This window comes from Camponotus vicinus, unplaced genomic scaffold, assembly GCF_025532165.1.
Source record: "Camponotus vicinus isolate PSW18456_S1 unplaced genomic scaffold, iyCamVici1.0 SCAF_4, whole genome shotgun sequence".
Taxonomy (NCBI): domain Eukaryota; kingdom Metazoa; phylum Arthropoda; class Insecta; order Hymenoptera; family Formicidae; genus Camponotus; species Camponotus vicinus.
Window position 1 is genome coordinate 972,250 of NW_028141976.1, and position 17,499 is coordinate 989,748.

The 17,499-nt window shown below is 39.1% G+C and overlaps 1 protein-coding gene across 8 annotated transcripts in view; it reads left to right on the forward strand.

The window, feature by feature from the left end:
• Window positions 1-17,204, forward strand: part of Smr (nuclear receptor corepressor smrter) — a 73,858-nt gene extending 56,654 nt beyond the window's left edge. For 6 of the 8 annotated variants that reach the window (XM_083097443.1, XM_083097446.1, XM_083097445.1 and 3 more), the window contains 7 exons: window positions 10,140-10,451; window positions 10,940-11,319; window positions 11,428-11,712; window positions 12,065-12,539; window positions 12,747-14,956; window positions 15,063-15,247; window positions 15,581-17,204. In XM_083097443.1, coding sequence (XP_082953569.1) covers window positions 10,140-10,451; window positions 10,940-11,319; window positions 11,428-11,712; window positions 12,065-12,539; window positions 12,747-14,956; window positions 15,063-15,247; window positions 15,581-16,343 — 4,610 coding nt within the window. In that variant the 3' untranslated portion in view covers window positions 16,344-17,204. Of the gene's footprint in view, window positions 1-10,139; window positions 10,452-10,939; window positions 11,320-11,427; window positions 11,713-12,064; window positions 12,540-12,746; window positions 14,957-15,062; window positions 15,248-15,356; window positions 15,457-15,580 lie in introns of all 8 variants that reach the window. The other 2 variants (XR_014438532.1, XM_083097444.1) reach the window with 2 other exon arrangements.
• The last annotated feature ends 295 nt before the right edge of the window (window positions 17,205-17,499 follow it).

Sequence of the window (17,499 nt, forward strand, 5' to 3'; positions counted from 1 at the left end):
TTATATTACGAATATTTACCTTATCTTTGCTTATATATAATATGCAATACATATTTCATTGTAATTTTTAATGATAAAGAAACAAAAATATAAAAGACATATCCTACGAAAATGATTTTCAATTTTGAAAACCATTAGAAAATGTACTCGTAATAAAAAAATTTATTCTATTACATAAACGCATCAAAAAATCTTCAAAAGATTCCCTTATCTAAAATTTTGAACACAAATATCTAGAATATTTTTACAAAAGTAGACACCGTGAATAAGAAAACGTCGTTTCTTTCATCCCATGTATCTTTCTTTCGCTCATCCTCGATGTCTGTTGACCGCGATTTTTTGTGATGCCATAAACAAGTTCGATCGTTGTTAGTGAGAATCCATCCGCTACCGGGGTCCAGAATGGGGACTCGGCGATTACGCACATTTCCCAGGAGGCCGTCGTTTCAAACCAAAGCTAACAGAGGCAGTTTCCCCTCCTTCCGCGCTTCTCGCCCGTCTGGCTGTCGTGTTCGACCCCCTTCCGCGACATCGTCGTCGCGATCAGCGAGTATCGTCGAGATTGTCGTTGCAATAGCAATCAAACACCAAAGTCGAATATAATAGAGAACTAAAAACTTAGAAATAAAAACTTTTCTGAGAAAATGACGTGTCACGCAAATATTTTCTTCGCTTTCGTCTAAGGTTCTCATGATATAAAATGTGTAAGATAATAATATTAATTAATAATAATTAAAAATAATAAAATACAAATAAAATATAAGTATAGCATAGCAATAATTATATATTATATAATTAACACTTATAATAATAGCAATTTAAAAATAATAATATCATCAAACACAATTGACATCTATTATATTACACTCTGTTTAAAATTATTAATAATAATTAAAAAAATGAATTTTCTTTTAATTGGCTCATCTACCATTATCAGTGATCACTTTAATCGGGAAAATGGGGATTCGCGCGCGGGTAAGGCCCCGTCCCGGAAATAATCGTAGGGGCGGAAGAAGGTACACAGGGGTAGAGGAGGAGGGCTCTCACTCCCCAAGATCGTCTCTCGAGGAGACGAAAGAACGCTCGCGGTTTAATGCTTCCAACGTCGGTCGAGACAAGCTAAGCAAACACTTTTCGCGATATTACCAGACCCTGTGAGCGGACTTGCCGCGTGTTCTCCGCCGCGTTTCCGCAGCAGCTCCCCATCCCCTTTCATCCCCTTTTTCCCCCGCTTGGCTCCTCGTCTCTTCTTCGTATAACGAAATAAATAGTTGCTGTTCGGCTTATTTATTTGCTGTTTTGCGTGTTATGGAAATAATAATTTCTCGTTATAATTAATTATGCATCGTTAATGTGGACACTAATATCGAGTTTTTTTTCTAATTTATTTTCTTTCGATAAGGCTTTTTCTGCAAAATTCTATATTTATATTTGGACGGTAAAAAAAGTGGTCACGTTATCAAGAAGACCACGAGAGTAACGTTATTATTCATATTCGTTGCTGTATTTATTTTTTTCAAAATTGCTCAATAATTTGATTGCAATATATTCTCTCTTTACTGCATGAATACATTTTCTATAAAATGAATTAAAAACGCTTTAATTGACAGAAATGAAGAGAGAAATGTAAAATTTATTACATTTATTAAGTTTATTTGCTTTATTAAATAAACTTATTTTGAATCGAATCACTTTTCGAGTAGTATAGCGCACATATAAAAATATTCTATTTTAGTAGAAATAACAGATGAAAGTATTGCGCGCACACAAACGTTAATCCTCCAACAATTTATAGAAGGAAAAAACGCGTTTCTAGATAATTAATATATTTTACACAGAGAGAAAGAGAGAGGAAAGAAATGTTTAAAGATGAATCGCATTCTGAATATGATTATGAAAAATAATTTTCAAACGTTGCTGATAATATAACGCGACAAAATTAATATTTTTCCACATTCGAATCTTTGTGGAAAAATATAATAGCTTCAAATTCTGTCCTTTTTTTTCTCTTGTCAAGCAAATCACAAATATAAAATTTTTTGAACGTCTGACTTCACGTATTTCCACTTACATATTTTCTTCACAAATACCTAGCGGAATCATCCATATTCATTTGCCACTCTTAACACGCGAGAGAATGTTAACTCAATAACAAGCAATTAAATGGCGACTCGCGCTCGCCTAAATCACACGTATTATGATCGTACAGTAGTCATAGCAAATTGCCGGGAAAATTAAATACCCGGGGATTCGTCATGCATCGGTCATTTGGCGGTGGTAGCGATGACGATGAGGACGAGTGGTGGGGAGGAGGGGGTGGAAACCCGCGGGCGCGCGCGCGCATCTGGCACGAGCTAATTAGCGTCTTGATTTACTTAATCCCAATTAATGCTTCCGCTATGCTAGCTTCCTCTCTCTCTTCTCCCCCTTCTCCCTCCCCCCTGCCCATCTCCTCTCTACGTGTTCTTGTGTATACTATAGGCGGGGTGCGGGGGCGCGCTCTCGCTCGAATTCGTGCACGCTTCCGCTCTCCAAATACGCCGGATTATCCACGTGTGGATACACCCGGCACGGCTAATATACCGAGAGACCTCCTCCGTATGCGTATCGCGCATACCTGTACGAATTAGCTGGCGCTAAGCGTTGCCGGTTCCTCTCGTTCCTCCGCTTTTCTCCGTCGCGCGGTTATTGTCCGTTTCGCGTAATTGCACGAATAGAGCGAGGAGCGTATTTGCACAATCGGGACGGTAGAGTAAGTAACGCGGGGAGAGGGCAAAGGTCTCGATGCCGATGAATTTCGTGTCGCACTTTTTCGTTGGCAACAGGATATTATCGAATGCCATTGAATTATCGGGAAACGTTCCGATGTGAAAGAACATTAAGCGTGTATAGCAGTTTGATTTTTGCTCCTCTCGCTAAATTCGAAAAATTATAAAGTATATTCCAAATTTTGGGTCAATTTATTTTTTTATAATCTGTATTAGAATTAATAATTAGGAATTCAAATAATCTGTATTAAAATTTTTTTTATAATCTGTATTAGAATTTTTATCTACCTTTATTATTAAAATTGATATGTATTTTTTTTTTTCGAGAAAATTTTTATACATTATTTTTAAATTGTTTCTCGCTTTTTATTCTCATCTTCATAAAAAGAAAAATTTTATTACACCATTTACATTGAAATATAAAAGTAAAGAAGGACGCAAATTCTATGAAACAACTTTTTACATATGTCATTATTGCAATAAAAATAATTAGGACAATGCTTGATGAATAATTTCAACGCTTATCATAGCAAAGTATCAAATCGTTGATGTAAGATGAATCGTAGAATCGATATACTTTGCCGGTGATGTATTTTACATCGTTCTGATTTATTATGGTTTGGCTAATCACCGTAATTCAATCAGTCGATGAGATGTTTTAAAGGGTCGCGCGTTCGCGAAGGGGATGGGACCAGCGGTTTCTCTCATCATCAACAGTAGCCTCTCGCCCCCGCTCGTCCCCGTCGCAATTGACAGATGTTATTTACACAAGTGAACCGTGATCCAGCGGCACCCAAACGCTACAAGCGATCCCGTATTTGCACGGCCTATTCCCTGCTAACGATAATCGCGCAGGTGGCTTGTCAAAGAAATGAGGGAGGGCTGTTACATCTCGCTTGGAGATACATATATATATATATTTGTTTGCACGTTTAATTTAATTGACAGTATTTCTCCGTATAAAAGTATCGTCAATTTTGTTTCGGATTATTTTTCAAATAAAAAAAGTTTACCATTTTTATTTTATTTTTTAATGAATTATAAATATAATTTCCGACGAATGCATTTTTATTGGTGCCAGTGTTTAGAACAAACAATCCAAAGATGGGACTTGTTGAGGGGAGTGGATACCTTTGAATCTGCAAAAAATGAATGCGAGTGCTAATTTTTACATGGATTGATGAAAAAAGTGAGATATTTAAAGTTGCAAATAATTTGCTAAGATATATAGCATAAAAAATTTTCGCCACGATTTCTTAAGAATATAAACATCAAATTTTTTTAAATTATTTTATTTATAAATTATAAATTATTATTATTAAATTATTATTATATTATTATATTACATTATTATATTATATTATTAAATTATTTTATTTATTTTATTTATAATTAATTTCTCTATAAATTTAATATTTACCAAGAAAATTTGCTTTGTTATTAAGAAGAAATATGAAAATTTGTATTTTTTGTCAATTTTTTTGCTCCTGTTTCTGTTCAATAAAGAAATAATTAAAGAATGTTAATCATCTTAAAATTTTATGTGTGGGCTGTTGAATCATGGCAATAAGAACTAATACTAAATATTCATTTATCCAAAAATTTATTTGTATTCATCGAGTAATCTGTCACAAGCGATTTTTTTCATTTTTTTCACCGATTCAAAGACATCATCTCTCCTAAAAATAGGATAAAAATTGTCGCGATTCTGAAAATAACGCGCGTTTCTTTACAGATCCTGTATCGAGCTGTATCTTTTTAAGCGACGACGTGAATGCATTTCTGACGGGGAACGGTATTACGGTGAATTTGTGGCACGTATTACCGCATCCTCGCGCAAGCATCGGCCGGCTCTTTTTGTTCGGGACGTCGCGAGTGCGGCGGTGGGAGATCGCGAAGAATCGCGCGTGTTTGTTTTTAATCATTCTCGCTGGGTAGAGAGGAGAGCGAGCGTAAATCTCATAAATACATAAATACAAAAATGTCAGCCCGGAGCGAATCCGCAGCGACCGCCGCGGGCGGCGGCCTCCCTTTTTAGTTTGCCGTACCGTTTGCTTTTTAAACTCCTCCGTTTTTTCTCCTTCGTACAAATCGTGTCGATCGACGCGAATCGCGTTTTTCGGAATCGCGTGTTCCGAGAGACGAAAAAGGAGCTTTGCCTCGTGGATGAACGGATTTGCTCGGATTTTCGTCATCTCGATCGCGATAATTGCAGCGGTGATGATACCCGAAACACGATAGATCTGAGAATCAATAATCGAGGGAAAGATTGCTTTCGAATCGGCAGATCGCAAATTAAAGGGAATATTTTATCGGGCGTATCCTCGCGAGAGGAAACGAGACGACCACCCTTGGTCGACGGTAAACACTAATGTGAATTTTCGAAGAACGAACTATTTAATGCATGATCATTTAGTGCACTTCGAGAGATCTTGCGAATGGTTACACATGTAATTACGCAGACTATTCCGCAAGATCATGAAATAAATTGTACGAATAACAATGTATCTATTAGGCGGAGGCGGAGAGAGAAAGATATGGCCTTTATAAAATATTCAAATTACCCTTTTCGTCGGCAACCAGCTTAATTAGCAGGTAGATAATGTCCGCTGTTCTCGCGGCCGTATCTTTTTTTCAACGGATTTACCGTTTGAGCGAGGTTTGACTTTGGCTTTTGTTTCCCTCGAATGAGGGTGAGAGGAGGAACGTCAGTCATGTTTCTGTTCGCGATTCGAATATTTCCGAGGACTTTCGAAACATTTCTACCTTTTGAAAACCCTCCACTTGAGTCGGGACATTCGGTAAAAGGAACAATGGAAATAATAATAATTAATCAATTCCATCAGTCTATTGTTAATTACGTCTAAAGTCATTTATTAAAGTCTATTCCGTGAATTGAAACAATGAAAAAACTGATTTTTTTAACATCGATTTAATTCTTTAACAGATAACAATCATGGGTCGATGAGCGTTTTTATCGGAAAATTTCTCTGTACTTATCTTTCTTGCACCTCCTTCGATATTTAAAATTGCGTAAACGCACACAAAACTCCTCATTTGGAACTTAATTTGCTCGAAACCACCCGTTGCCGATGGTGAGTTAACTCGTTTTAACCCATCGGCCAACTGCAATATCGCGTAACTGCGCACGGGTTCTCTATTGAATGGACTCTTGTATAAGTTATTCATCGCGCGTTTCATCCAGTTTTAACTCTCCTTTACCCGCCCCGATCCGGCCTCGCCCTCCCTCTCCACCCCCTCGGATAGCGTATTATTTTGAGTGTATGGGAAACGAGCTTTACGAATTATTCCACGTGACATGCGCGTTATCGCGTTATTCCACGGATATATTGTATTCGCTTTGTACTTTGGGTCGACATCGGTGCCCTCCGTGCTTTTGGCGAGACGAGTTCGAACGAATTCCAAGAGAAATCTCGTTGAAATGTCGAGGGTGCGATCATTAAAAAGAAAGACTGCAAATGTACGAGAAAAATAAAAAAAATTTATTCCATGATATAAATTAATATAAAGGATACAGAATAAGGATCTTTCTTTCTTCTATAAATTCTCTTTTTTTTTGTCTCGAAAACGGTTTTCTTTTAAAATTCGAAAACCCAATCAATAAAAAGAAACAAACTAGACACAATAACATAATTAAGTTTATTTTATTTTATTAATTAAATAAAACCGATCGATATCCGCGGCCTAGATTGATTTGCAATCCAGAGTAAAATGTAAAATTTGCATTACGCATTCAGATTGAATATTAAATGAATAAATAATATGAGAAGGATGCGAAATCGTGATAAAAATCGAGATACAAATTTTAAAATACAAATACATACATTTCAAGGATGCATATACAGTCGAATGATCAGGAACCAGTATCCTTGACACTTGGAGAGAGAACGAGAGAAAGAGACAGTGAAAAATTTCCAACGCAATAGTCTACTTTAGGCTACGAGATATCGTGCTTGTCGATCGCGGGGGAGATGGGGGTGCGCGAATTACGAGAGCGATTTTCTCTCGCTCTCGGGAATACCTGCCAATCAGTGTCGCGGATATTCTCGCACGGCGAGTTACCCTCGCCTCGTCTCACCTCACCTCACCTCTCCCTCGCCGGCGACTCTTCCAATCGGTGCGATGGTATTCGCGTAGGTGGATATGATAGATATTCGCTCTCGCTCGCTCACCCTGCTTGGCTCTTGGCGATCGTTGCACGGTGTCATTGGTAATTCCGTGTCAACAATAATCTCGCATACAATCCGAAAGACACGCGGGACGCGGCTCGCGTGACAGGTCATCGGAGAGTGGACGCGCAGCATCCGCGATTTATCGCGATGTACGAGTTTTGAGGGAGAAATAATGAGAGAGAAAGAGAGAGAGAGAGAGAAGCAGGGAACGCCAAGAGTATTGAATACCAAATAATTGGCGCATCAAGCGACCATCGTTTAATTCCAAATTTTCGCTGAATTAAATTAGTTCTAGAACCGTGACACGTATGTTTCCATCTTATCGAGGACATTCGCCAAATGTCAAATTGCCTCCTCATTTAATTATTTGAATTTTTTTTCGCATAGTGAAATAATTATTTCACAATATTTTGCAAGTTTTGCGCGAAAGATGATTGAATTTTATTATTCATTTCGTCTGAATGTTGCGTATTTATTTTTCCATCCGGATGGATGCGGTTGCGATTATTAAGTGCGCGATAATTGTCGACGCAAGTAAATTTGCGCAATTTTGCGGAAAAAGGGAGGAAGGGGGAATTATCAAAGCGATCTTACTTAGGAGCGAGCGACGCCGACGCTTGCGCGGGGCTAAGAACGAACGGCGAAACTTTTTAATTGGGCGTCCTTAATTAGCCGAGTAATTATACTGTCTCTCGTTCCGTTTCTGTTGCGCCAACTCCTCCTCCTCCCCCTCCTCCTCCCCTGCACTCCCCCGCTTCAACCCCCGCGCTGCGTTTTCACTCGAGTTCCGTCCGCGGATCCGTGATTAACTATATTTACTCAATTTCATAGCGGATAAATGCAAGTACATTCTCTAAATAACCCCGGTAGCTACGCGTTGTACGTTTATTTTCGCGCAAACACGTTTTACCGAACGTGTCATTTATCGACGCTCGAGTTAACGTCCCCGAAAATGTCGACTTTACTCGTTAAAATATTCAAATACCGCCAGAAAGTGAGAGAGAGTTTATTCCCAATATCGTAGAAAAATTAAAATTCTCAGGCATTTCTTTCGTATCTGGAAAAATAGGAATTTTCATAGAATTTTATCAGAAGGTTCAGAAATTTTTTTACAAAAATCCCTCTTTAATAATTAATTAATTATCTTATATTGTAAGCAATCAGTAATCTGTCGATAAGCCAGGTGAATTATGTGAATTATGTGTTTTAAGTTTAAAATATAATATAAATATACCTATACTTCTGTTTATATATTTAATGTTTTAACAAAATGTTGAATATGTGATACATATTCTGAGTTGAAATTTTTAATAATAAGAAATGAAAATATTATGCAAATAAAAAATACTTATCTTACGAAAGCTATTCACTTTTTTTTAGTATACTTGCAAATCTCTTGAAATTTAAATAATTCTGTGCTTCTTATGTGAATGAAAAGCATTAGAAAACACATACAATAAAAAATTTATTTTAGAAAGTTGTATCAAAAAGTGTTTAAAATATTTTTTTATTTGGAATTTTGAACTAAAATACTTGTGGAAGATCGAGGAAATTTTGTTACAATATTTAAATGGACATCTTTATCACTTTTTTGAAGGTTTAAAAAAAAAAGAATCAAAATATTCGTCCAGAGACATCATCAAATTTCTTTCGATTTAAAAACTATTCATCTGCTAAATAGATAATTGCACTTGATCGCAAGTATCTTCAGTATATGAATTATAACTATTATATGTGTGCATAAATCAACTTATCATAAAATATAAATAAAAACATTCCTCTCATATAATTTTCAAAAATATATAATATGTGAATTTATTAAGATTCTTTTTATTATTGATTATTAATAAAAATGTAGATATATTTTTTTATCTTTCTAAAAGACACACATTTTGATTTTAATAAACTCAATTCGATATTTTAAAAAAAAGTTTGAACAAGAAAATAATTCATTTATTGAATTTTGTCAAAATTTTATTTCATTTCAACTCTTGACTAACTACACAAAACGTCACATGATCGAATATCATCAGCGCGTGCTCGTCGCTTTATGTATATCGCGATCAGCACGCGCATTTATATTTCACGCGATCCGCAGACACGTTGCCGTTGTCGAATCGTTTCAATAGACGACCCCTTTGACGTTTTGGCGACGGTGTGCATCATGTCACAATTACACGCGCGATAAAATCTAACACACGACGCGGTGTGCGGCTGGCACCTGCATCGCTCGCTTTTTATATTTTATTCGATTCTTATCATGACGTATCAACGCGAAATACGCTTTCGATTCCAAGTGTTCTGTCATATTGAATGATTGGAGGAATCGTTGCACTTGGATTTGGAGAAAGCATAATTACGATTGCAATTTTATCGATTTAATGCACTTTCGAATTTCATTTTCTTTATTATTCAAAGTTGCCTTGTATCTTTGAATCATTGACAGTCGAGAAATTAAATTATTCCTTCGACCATATTTGTTTTTGTACATAATTGAAGAGCATTAGAAATAGAGTACATACAATAAACAATCTTATTTAGAAAATTGCACCAAAAAAACCTTAATTTTGAATAAGAATATCTGGAATATTAGAAAACTTTTTTACAAATTTGAATAGATACTTTAATGTATTTGTGATAGATTGCAATTTACCTTTCGTAGAATTCTTTTCTAAATTTTTATTTATAAATTCCACATTCTAATGTCTAATAAAATCTAATAATTTGTGTGTAAAAAAGATCCTCTATAAGTATACCGCTTTTTTTTTATCTTCTCATAAGTCTTCAAACTTTTTCTTATTTTATTCCACACCTAGATTTCTTTTCTAAATTTTTATTTACAAATTCCACATTCTAATGTCTAATAAAATCTAATAATTTGTGTGTAAAAGAGACTCTCTACAAGTGTGCCGCTCTTTTTTTCTCTTCTCATAAGTCTTCAGTCCAAACTTTTTCTAATTTTATTCCACACCCAGATTTCTTTTCTAAATTTTTATTTATAAATTCCACATTCTAATGTCTAATAAAATCTAATAATTTGTGTAAAAAAGACCCTCTACAAGTGTGTCACTCTTTTTTTATCTTCTCAAGTCTTCAGTTCAAACTTTTTTATTCCACACAGATTTTTTTTCTAAATAAATATTACTGTTTCTATATTTTTTAATTGTCTTCGTTTCAGAGAGCGGCAGGCAGATAGGACCTCACGCTTGCACCGTATGCCAAAGCGTCGTCGAGGGTAGCGCGCACAGTCGCGCGTTGCCCCGCAGCCAGGCGTCGCAATACGGTCTACGAGAGGATCAGGTACCGGTTGGTGCGCGCGTCTGCAACACCTGCAGATGCAAGGCCGTCCGAGGACGTTACACCACTTGTCCGTTGCCCGGCTGTCCGAATCTAAACAGCTCCAAGTCCAGGATAAAACGGCTGAGAGCGTTGCCTTCCAAGTGGCTCGACCTGCCGCTGGAAATCCGTGAGCCGATCGCTCAAGAATTCCGTGAGTGTCTTATACAAATCATTTGTACATTTATGTATAGACATATAAAGAGATATGATGACTTAATTGCAACACATGTTAAGTATTATTTGATGAGCATTTTATCTTAAATTTATTATTAAATATACGCTTGTCTTTCGCAAGTTTTTAATTCACTTTATGTATTGTAAGATTCCTAAAAAAAAGTTGCATTTGGAGCTAATTTATATTTTTTATAAGTTTCATAAATTTAATTTTAATTTAATTTAATTGTCAAAATATAAAGATATTTATTTATTTCTTGTTTTTAGCTTTGAAAGAGATTTATATAAATAAACTTTATAATCTATACAATGTATTAATTATATAAAATGCATATAAAATATAAGTTTGACGCTTATCCAAATTATTCTGTATCTAATAATATATACATATAATATTACATAATAATTATTTAATAATATTATATACATATTTTATAGCTAAACTGTTCATATTGATTATTTCAGAGATACCGAATAATGCGACGAAATGCTGCTCGGCTTGCTTCAGCCGTATATCGCGTAGATTAGCGCCGCATCTCACCGGCGGTACCGAAGCGTCCGAGGATGGCGCCGATCCATTGTCGCGCCCATGGACGGACGAGGAGTTGGAACAGCTCCGCAAAGCGCTTCGGGAATACGGTACCAATTGGCCGAAGATCGCTGAGCAAATACCCGGCAAGACGAGTCAGCAGTGCAAGAACTATTATTTCGCTTATCGAAAGAAGCTGAGTTTCGATCAAGTTGTCAGCGAGTATTATACATTGTTGGGTGAGGAACGGAGGCCGCCATACGTGACCGACGAGGAGGAGAGTGGAAGTAGTACAAGTAGTTGCGATGAACTAGCTGTAAGTTCGTTTTTACAAATTATGACAAAATTTTTCCAATTTACCTCTGTATTCAATGTTTATATATATATATTTTTCTCTTCTTCTCATGTTCCCTTTCTTCGTCAGGTTCATGATTCAAGTGACACCGCCAGTGCAGGAAGTCCTGCGACCACCATGACGGGTAGTAATGCAGCGGTGATACCGAGTGGTGGTCCTACGGCGACATCTTCATCGTTATCTTTCCAGCGACCTAATGAGCTCGGGTCGTTAGAAAAACTCGGTGAAAGAATTGCTGATGTAACCGTAGTATCACTTGTTCCGCCTGCCGGATCGTCTCATCAGTCTTCCAGCAGCGGCGGTGCTGCCGCTACATCCGGTGGTGCTAGAGAGGATTATGACAGCTCTGCCACGGTAAGATGAAACTCTTTAGCTTTGTGCTTTGAGTCTTAATTTACCCTGTCAAGAATGTCTAGCTTCTTTTATCGTAGTTTATTTTAAGTTGCTATACCTTAATCCTACAATATTAAGAAATATGTATATTGTTCTAAGATGTATTGAATTGCAAATATGAATCAAAATAATCTCCATGAAAGTGATCCCAATTTTCCAATACCAATATTATCAAGGCATTTCCTTTCTGATACTTTTTAAATACATATGCACTCTTATCATTGACTTGATAATAATATCCTAAAAAAACAAATTACGAAACAATATTTTTGCACGATAGGGCCGTCTGATAGAGGTGCGCTCATTGTTTCAGGAGACGGCGGACGAAGGTCAGGGAGGTGCTGATTTAGATAATGGCAGTGTTGTAGTGACTATGACAACTGCCAGCGGCAACGCAACGTCGTTGCAACAACAGAGCCAACAACAAAGCCAGCATCAGCAGCAACCTCCCACTACAGCTCATTCGCCTCCTTCAACAACGAGTAATTCAAATCCTCTCACTGTCAAGGATCTCATGTTGGGTGTCATTGAAATGCAACTGAAACGCACTCCCAATAGTCCGGCTGATGGTGGCGGCTCGTCCGCACCTAACAGTTCCGGCACACCGACTATATCCAGTATCTTGAAAACAGACCATCGCAATGACATAACGTATGTTCGCGGTTATAAGCCATCCTCGAATATGACGAATACGGCGTTACCCAGCAGAGATACGAATCTGGCAACACTCTCTGTTGTATCAGGACCTCATCATGGTCATCGATCTGCTCCTAGTCCGCAACAAATCAGTAAGTTTATCATTGCTTTTTTATATTCAAAATTCTTATAAAAAAACATGTTCAAAATTTTAGTTATTACGTTTATTTTTGAAAGGCTCTTTATGTATGTAGTATTGCACTTGAAATAAATTTTACAAATATAATCGATTCGTTCTTTTGATTCCCTATGTTATACATTATTTGCGGTTTATTATAATTTATCATCTTCTGTTTCAGGTCAAATGCAAGCTACTATCACTCCTTGTCCACCGGCTACGCCTAGTAATCAAGGTTCGTCCTCGGATCTTCTCCCTAAGGAAGGTTTAGTCGTCATGCAAGTGCAACAAGCACTCAGAGAAACAGAAGGAACACTGGATCTAAGTATTAAAAAGCCCCGACTCCAACAGGATTATAATCATTCGATTCAACTTCACAAGCCACCGACGGTCGCTCTTTATCGACCGGAACCACCACCAGGAGCGTATTATCATCCTCACACCACCCCTCATCCCGAGCAGGGACGTAACGCAAAGAGCCCGTTAGTCTATGCTTCGGCGCCACGACCTCAAGCATCCATTACACCGAAGATGAATAAGGTCACTGTGCCGCAGACACATCCTAAACTGTCGCCAAAACTTGGCAGCATGAGCACGCCAGGACACAAGGGTGGTTCCATCACACATGGCACGCCTGTATCCACGGCGCGTTACGAGGGTCTGTTACGGCAAATGACGCCACCTGGTAATCCACCAGTGAGCGGCGCCTCCGCGAACGTTAGCGAACGTGGCGGCGGCGCCGTCAACGCCAGCTCTGCTGGTCCAGGAGCGCCGAAGGAGACTGGAGGGGGCTCTATTACTCAGGGTACACCGGTTCTTCCGTTTGCGGTAGATAAGCGTGGCGCGCCCATCTATGACTATCATCGTACCATTCGACATTCACCCGTCACAGGTAGCGGCAATGTGCCGCCACCACCGCCGGGACAAGGTCCTCCAAGTCAAGCGACGTCGCCAGCCGTGGTAGTGAGTCATGGTGGCAGTCAATACAATTCTTATTCCGCCGCGGGACGACCGCCGCCTAGCTACACGATGGAACAACAATTGTCCAGCCGACAGATCATCATGAATGATTATATTACCAGTCAGCAAATGCACGCGCGCGCTCGTGGTAGTGGTAGCACTGGCGCGTCCGTCACCGGCGAGATGGCGAGTAAGAATGAACCGCCACCATCAAACCTCTATTACGCTAGCACGCCGCCTCCTCCTCCTCCGCAGACGCATACACAGCCGCGACAGGGTGTTATTCAGAGGCACAATCCACAGAAGCAGATGCACTATCCGCCACCGCCAATTCTGGATGCGTTTTCTAATTTAGTGGAAGTGGCAATTAAGCAACCTACTTTACCGGTACCGCATCAACATGGTCATCCTCCATCCGGAAGTGGGGGTCATGAAGGTCTTGGTAAAACGATGGCAGATCGTCTGTTGGCTGATCGTTACGACAACAACCGCGCGTTTCGCGAACAAGAAATACGGATGCAAGAGCATCGTATGGCCGAGCACAGGCTCACACAACAGCATCAACGTGAGCGGGAGAGGGAACGCGATATCGTTCATTTACGGGAAAAAGAGGAACATCGTTTGCATCGCGAAAAGGAATTACAGCAGCTGGAGCATCGCCTCGCAGTACAGCAGCATCATCAACATCGTGAGAAAGAGTTTCAGCAACAGGAACATCGTCTTGCGCCGCAACGGGAAAAAGATATACACGTCGAGCACGCTCGTTTGCAGATTCGGGAGAAGGATATCCCGCATGAGCATCGGCTTATACATCAACAGCGAGAGAAGGAGATTCATCAACAAATAGCCGCGCAACGCGAGAAAGAACACGAGCATCGATTGGCCGTGCAGCAACGCGAGAAAGAAATACAGCACCAGGAGCAAAGACTCGCCATTCAACAACAACGTGAGAATCCTCACGTTGTTGGATCTCCGATCCAACAGCATGCCGAGCGTCTGGCTGCACAGCAACGCGAGCGAGATCTGCTACATTTACATCAACAACACCAACAGCAACAACAGCAGCATATGCAGCATATTCAACACCAGCAACGTATAGAAATTGAGAGAAGACACATCGCGCAGTTGTACAGAGATCAGCAACAACAGCAGCAGCAGCTCGATCGAGATTCATCGAGATTATTGAGCAGCGGATTCTCGCAGTCCTCTCGGCTTCAACCGTCTCAACAATCTCAGCAGCAGCAGCAGCAATCATCATCGCGACAGAGTCAATCTTCCAGTCAACAACAGAATGACTCATCGTCGACTCTCACAGCTGCCAGTTTGATAGATGCTATCATAACGCATCAAATTAATCAGGGCGTTGACAATGCTAATGCAAGTGGATCTTCGACTAATCAGCCGACCCGTGCTGGTGATCGTCTTTTCCAGGTAAATTTCTCTTCCCTCTTCAATTTGTTGCACGATCTTATGACATTGCGTTTTATTTTCTATATTAAGTGAGTTCTTATATCTTATTTTTTCGTTTTTTTTGTAGGGATTTCATCGCGAAACTCCGCAAGAACCTAACGGCATAGCTCATAGTCCCGCCGGCGAAGGAAGCGGCGGTGGCGCAAGCGGCAACGGAAGTGGCTGCAGCAAAGCTATGACTCTCGGCGAGCATGTTGAGCATATTATAACTAAGGATTATGGCCCATCTCATTCGTCATATAGATCTTATGGGTAAGCTTAAAAAATTCATCTTTTGGTCAAGACTAAACTAATTAATAAGCTCAATGCGCAGCTTTTTTCTAATGTTATTTATTCGATCTTGTGAATTTTTACTTTCTAGAATGCGAACTGAGAATGAGAAATCCAAATAAAAGCCATATTTCCAATTCTTAAAAGAAAAAAGAGAGAGAGAGAGAGAGAGAGAGAGAGAGAAAGCTTTTGTAAATTATAACATAATCTTTTTTTTTCTAACCGTAATACAATTATTCCATTATTCGCTAAGAAATATATTCTATAAATAACGGAAACCTTTTCATTTTCTTCTCTATTTTTTCGAAATGATAGATATTCAATCTCGGAGGATCAATGGAAGAGACGGAAACATAATGAGCCAGACTCGGTAAAGACTGGAGACGAGCGTCAGATAATACGCGTCGCGCAGCAGCAGCAGCAGCAACAGCAGACGCAACAGCAGCAGCAGCAGCAACAACAGACGCAACAGCAGCAGCATCAGTCATCGGGAAAGCAACAATACCATTCGGTCGAGCCGGTTTCGCCGCCGGAAACGACCGCAAATCACTACGGACGTCGCTTTTACGAACCGAGCACTGCCACATCCACTTCCGGAACTCCCTCCAACAAGCCGCATCAAATATCGCCGTTCGATTACGTGAAAAACAAGATTGTCGAAGTGATGCGCACCGAGGATGACAAGGCTGGCGGCGGCGGCGATACTAGCGCTGGCTCTGATAGGAATGGAGGCGGCAACGCAGTCGTAGCGACCGAAAAGGATGAAAAAGGAGCTGGAAGCGTGGATAGAAGTCCATCCGGTAGTGGTGGCGGCAGCGGTAGCGGCGGCGGTGGCAGCGAGATGGTGATCGACGACACGGGAGGGTCGACTCGTGAACAGTCATCGGCGCCACCGCCCGCGCCGGCGGCTACGACTACCTTCTATCCGTTTAGCGCGCTAGGAGTTCACACTGGTCCACCGCCGGCCCCTCCACCTGCCTCCGCTACGTCCGCCTCCGTGGCAAAGTCTGAGCAGATGCAGGCCGAGCCGGCGCCCTTGTTATCCGCGCAATACGAGCCGCTCTCGGATGAGGATTGATAGTCTTCTGTAACCGTTCAGCGCTGTAGCTAAACTACTTTACGCTAGCGGCACACGCTAGCATGATGACTACCGTATGCACGGCTACTACAGATATTAATGCAGAGATACAGGTGACATATACGTTTCCTAGGATAATCATAGGTGATCATCGGTTAAACGATGATTCGTTATATTGGACGATTTATCGACGCTCTACGGGCTGGCAAAAGCCACTTCTGCGTTCTTATCGATCGCCAAATCCTAATCTAATTTAAGAGACTTCTACTTTTTATATATACGCATATATATATATATATATATATATATATATATATATATATATATATTCATATGTGTATATATAAATATATAAATATATATATCTATATAAATACATATATATTTATATACATGTGTATATTTATGAGAAATCGCGATCTCCAATGAGGTGAAAGGTGCAGGAGATTACAAGTATGATGTTTTAAATGAAGAAATCGCGTATATGTGTATATATATGTTGTTATTTTACTCTTTGTAATTTCATTGTATTTTTAGTCGGAAATCATTCCCGCGTTACGCAAAGAGAAGCGAATACATTTACGAAACAAATATTGATTTTATTTTACCTTCTCATAGTGTTGCGCTGGCTTTCAGTTGAACATGGCGGCGATTAGTTTTATCTACTAATTAGTTATTGCAATGTGTGTGTGTGTGTGTGTATAAATACATATATACACGTATATATGTACTTAACACACACACATACACATACATAATATATAAATTTTATATATATATATGCGTATATATAAAATTTATAATGTGCCGATATGAATAATAAATATGTATAAATAAATATATATATTGTGTCAACGTGAACAGATTACATTTTATCATCGTGATCTTAATGGGCCCGTTTTCTTTTTTTTAATTTTCGCGATTTGATTACACACGGATCGGATTTTAGTTTAGAGAAAGAGTTTAGCGGACGCGATAGGTCAAGGAAGAAACTACCAAGAAAATAAAATCGTTATACATATATAATCGTTAAAAATAACATGCGCCTATATATATATGTATGTATTTTCCATTTTTTATGTTTTTCGATACTTGCAGATGCATATGTGTACGTTAGCGTTTGGTGTCGCGAAAGAAAAAAAAACAGATACAGAGA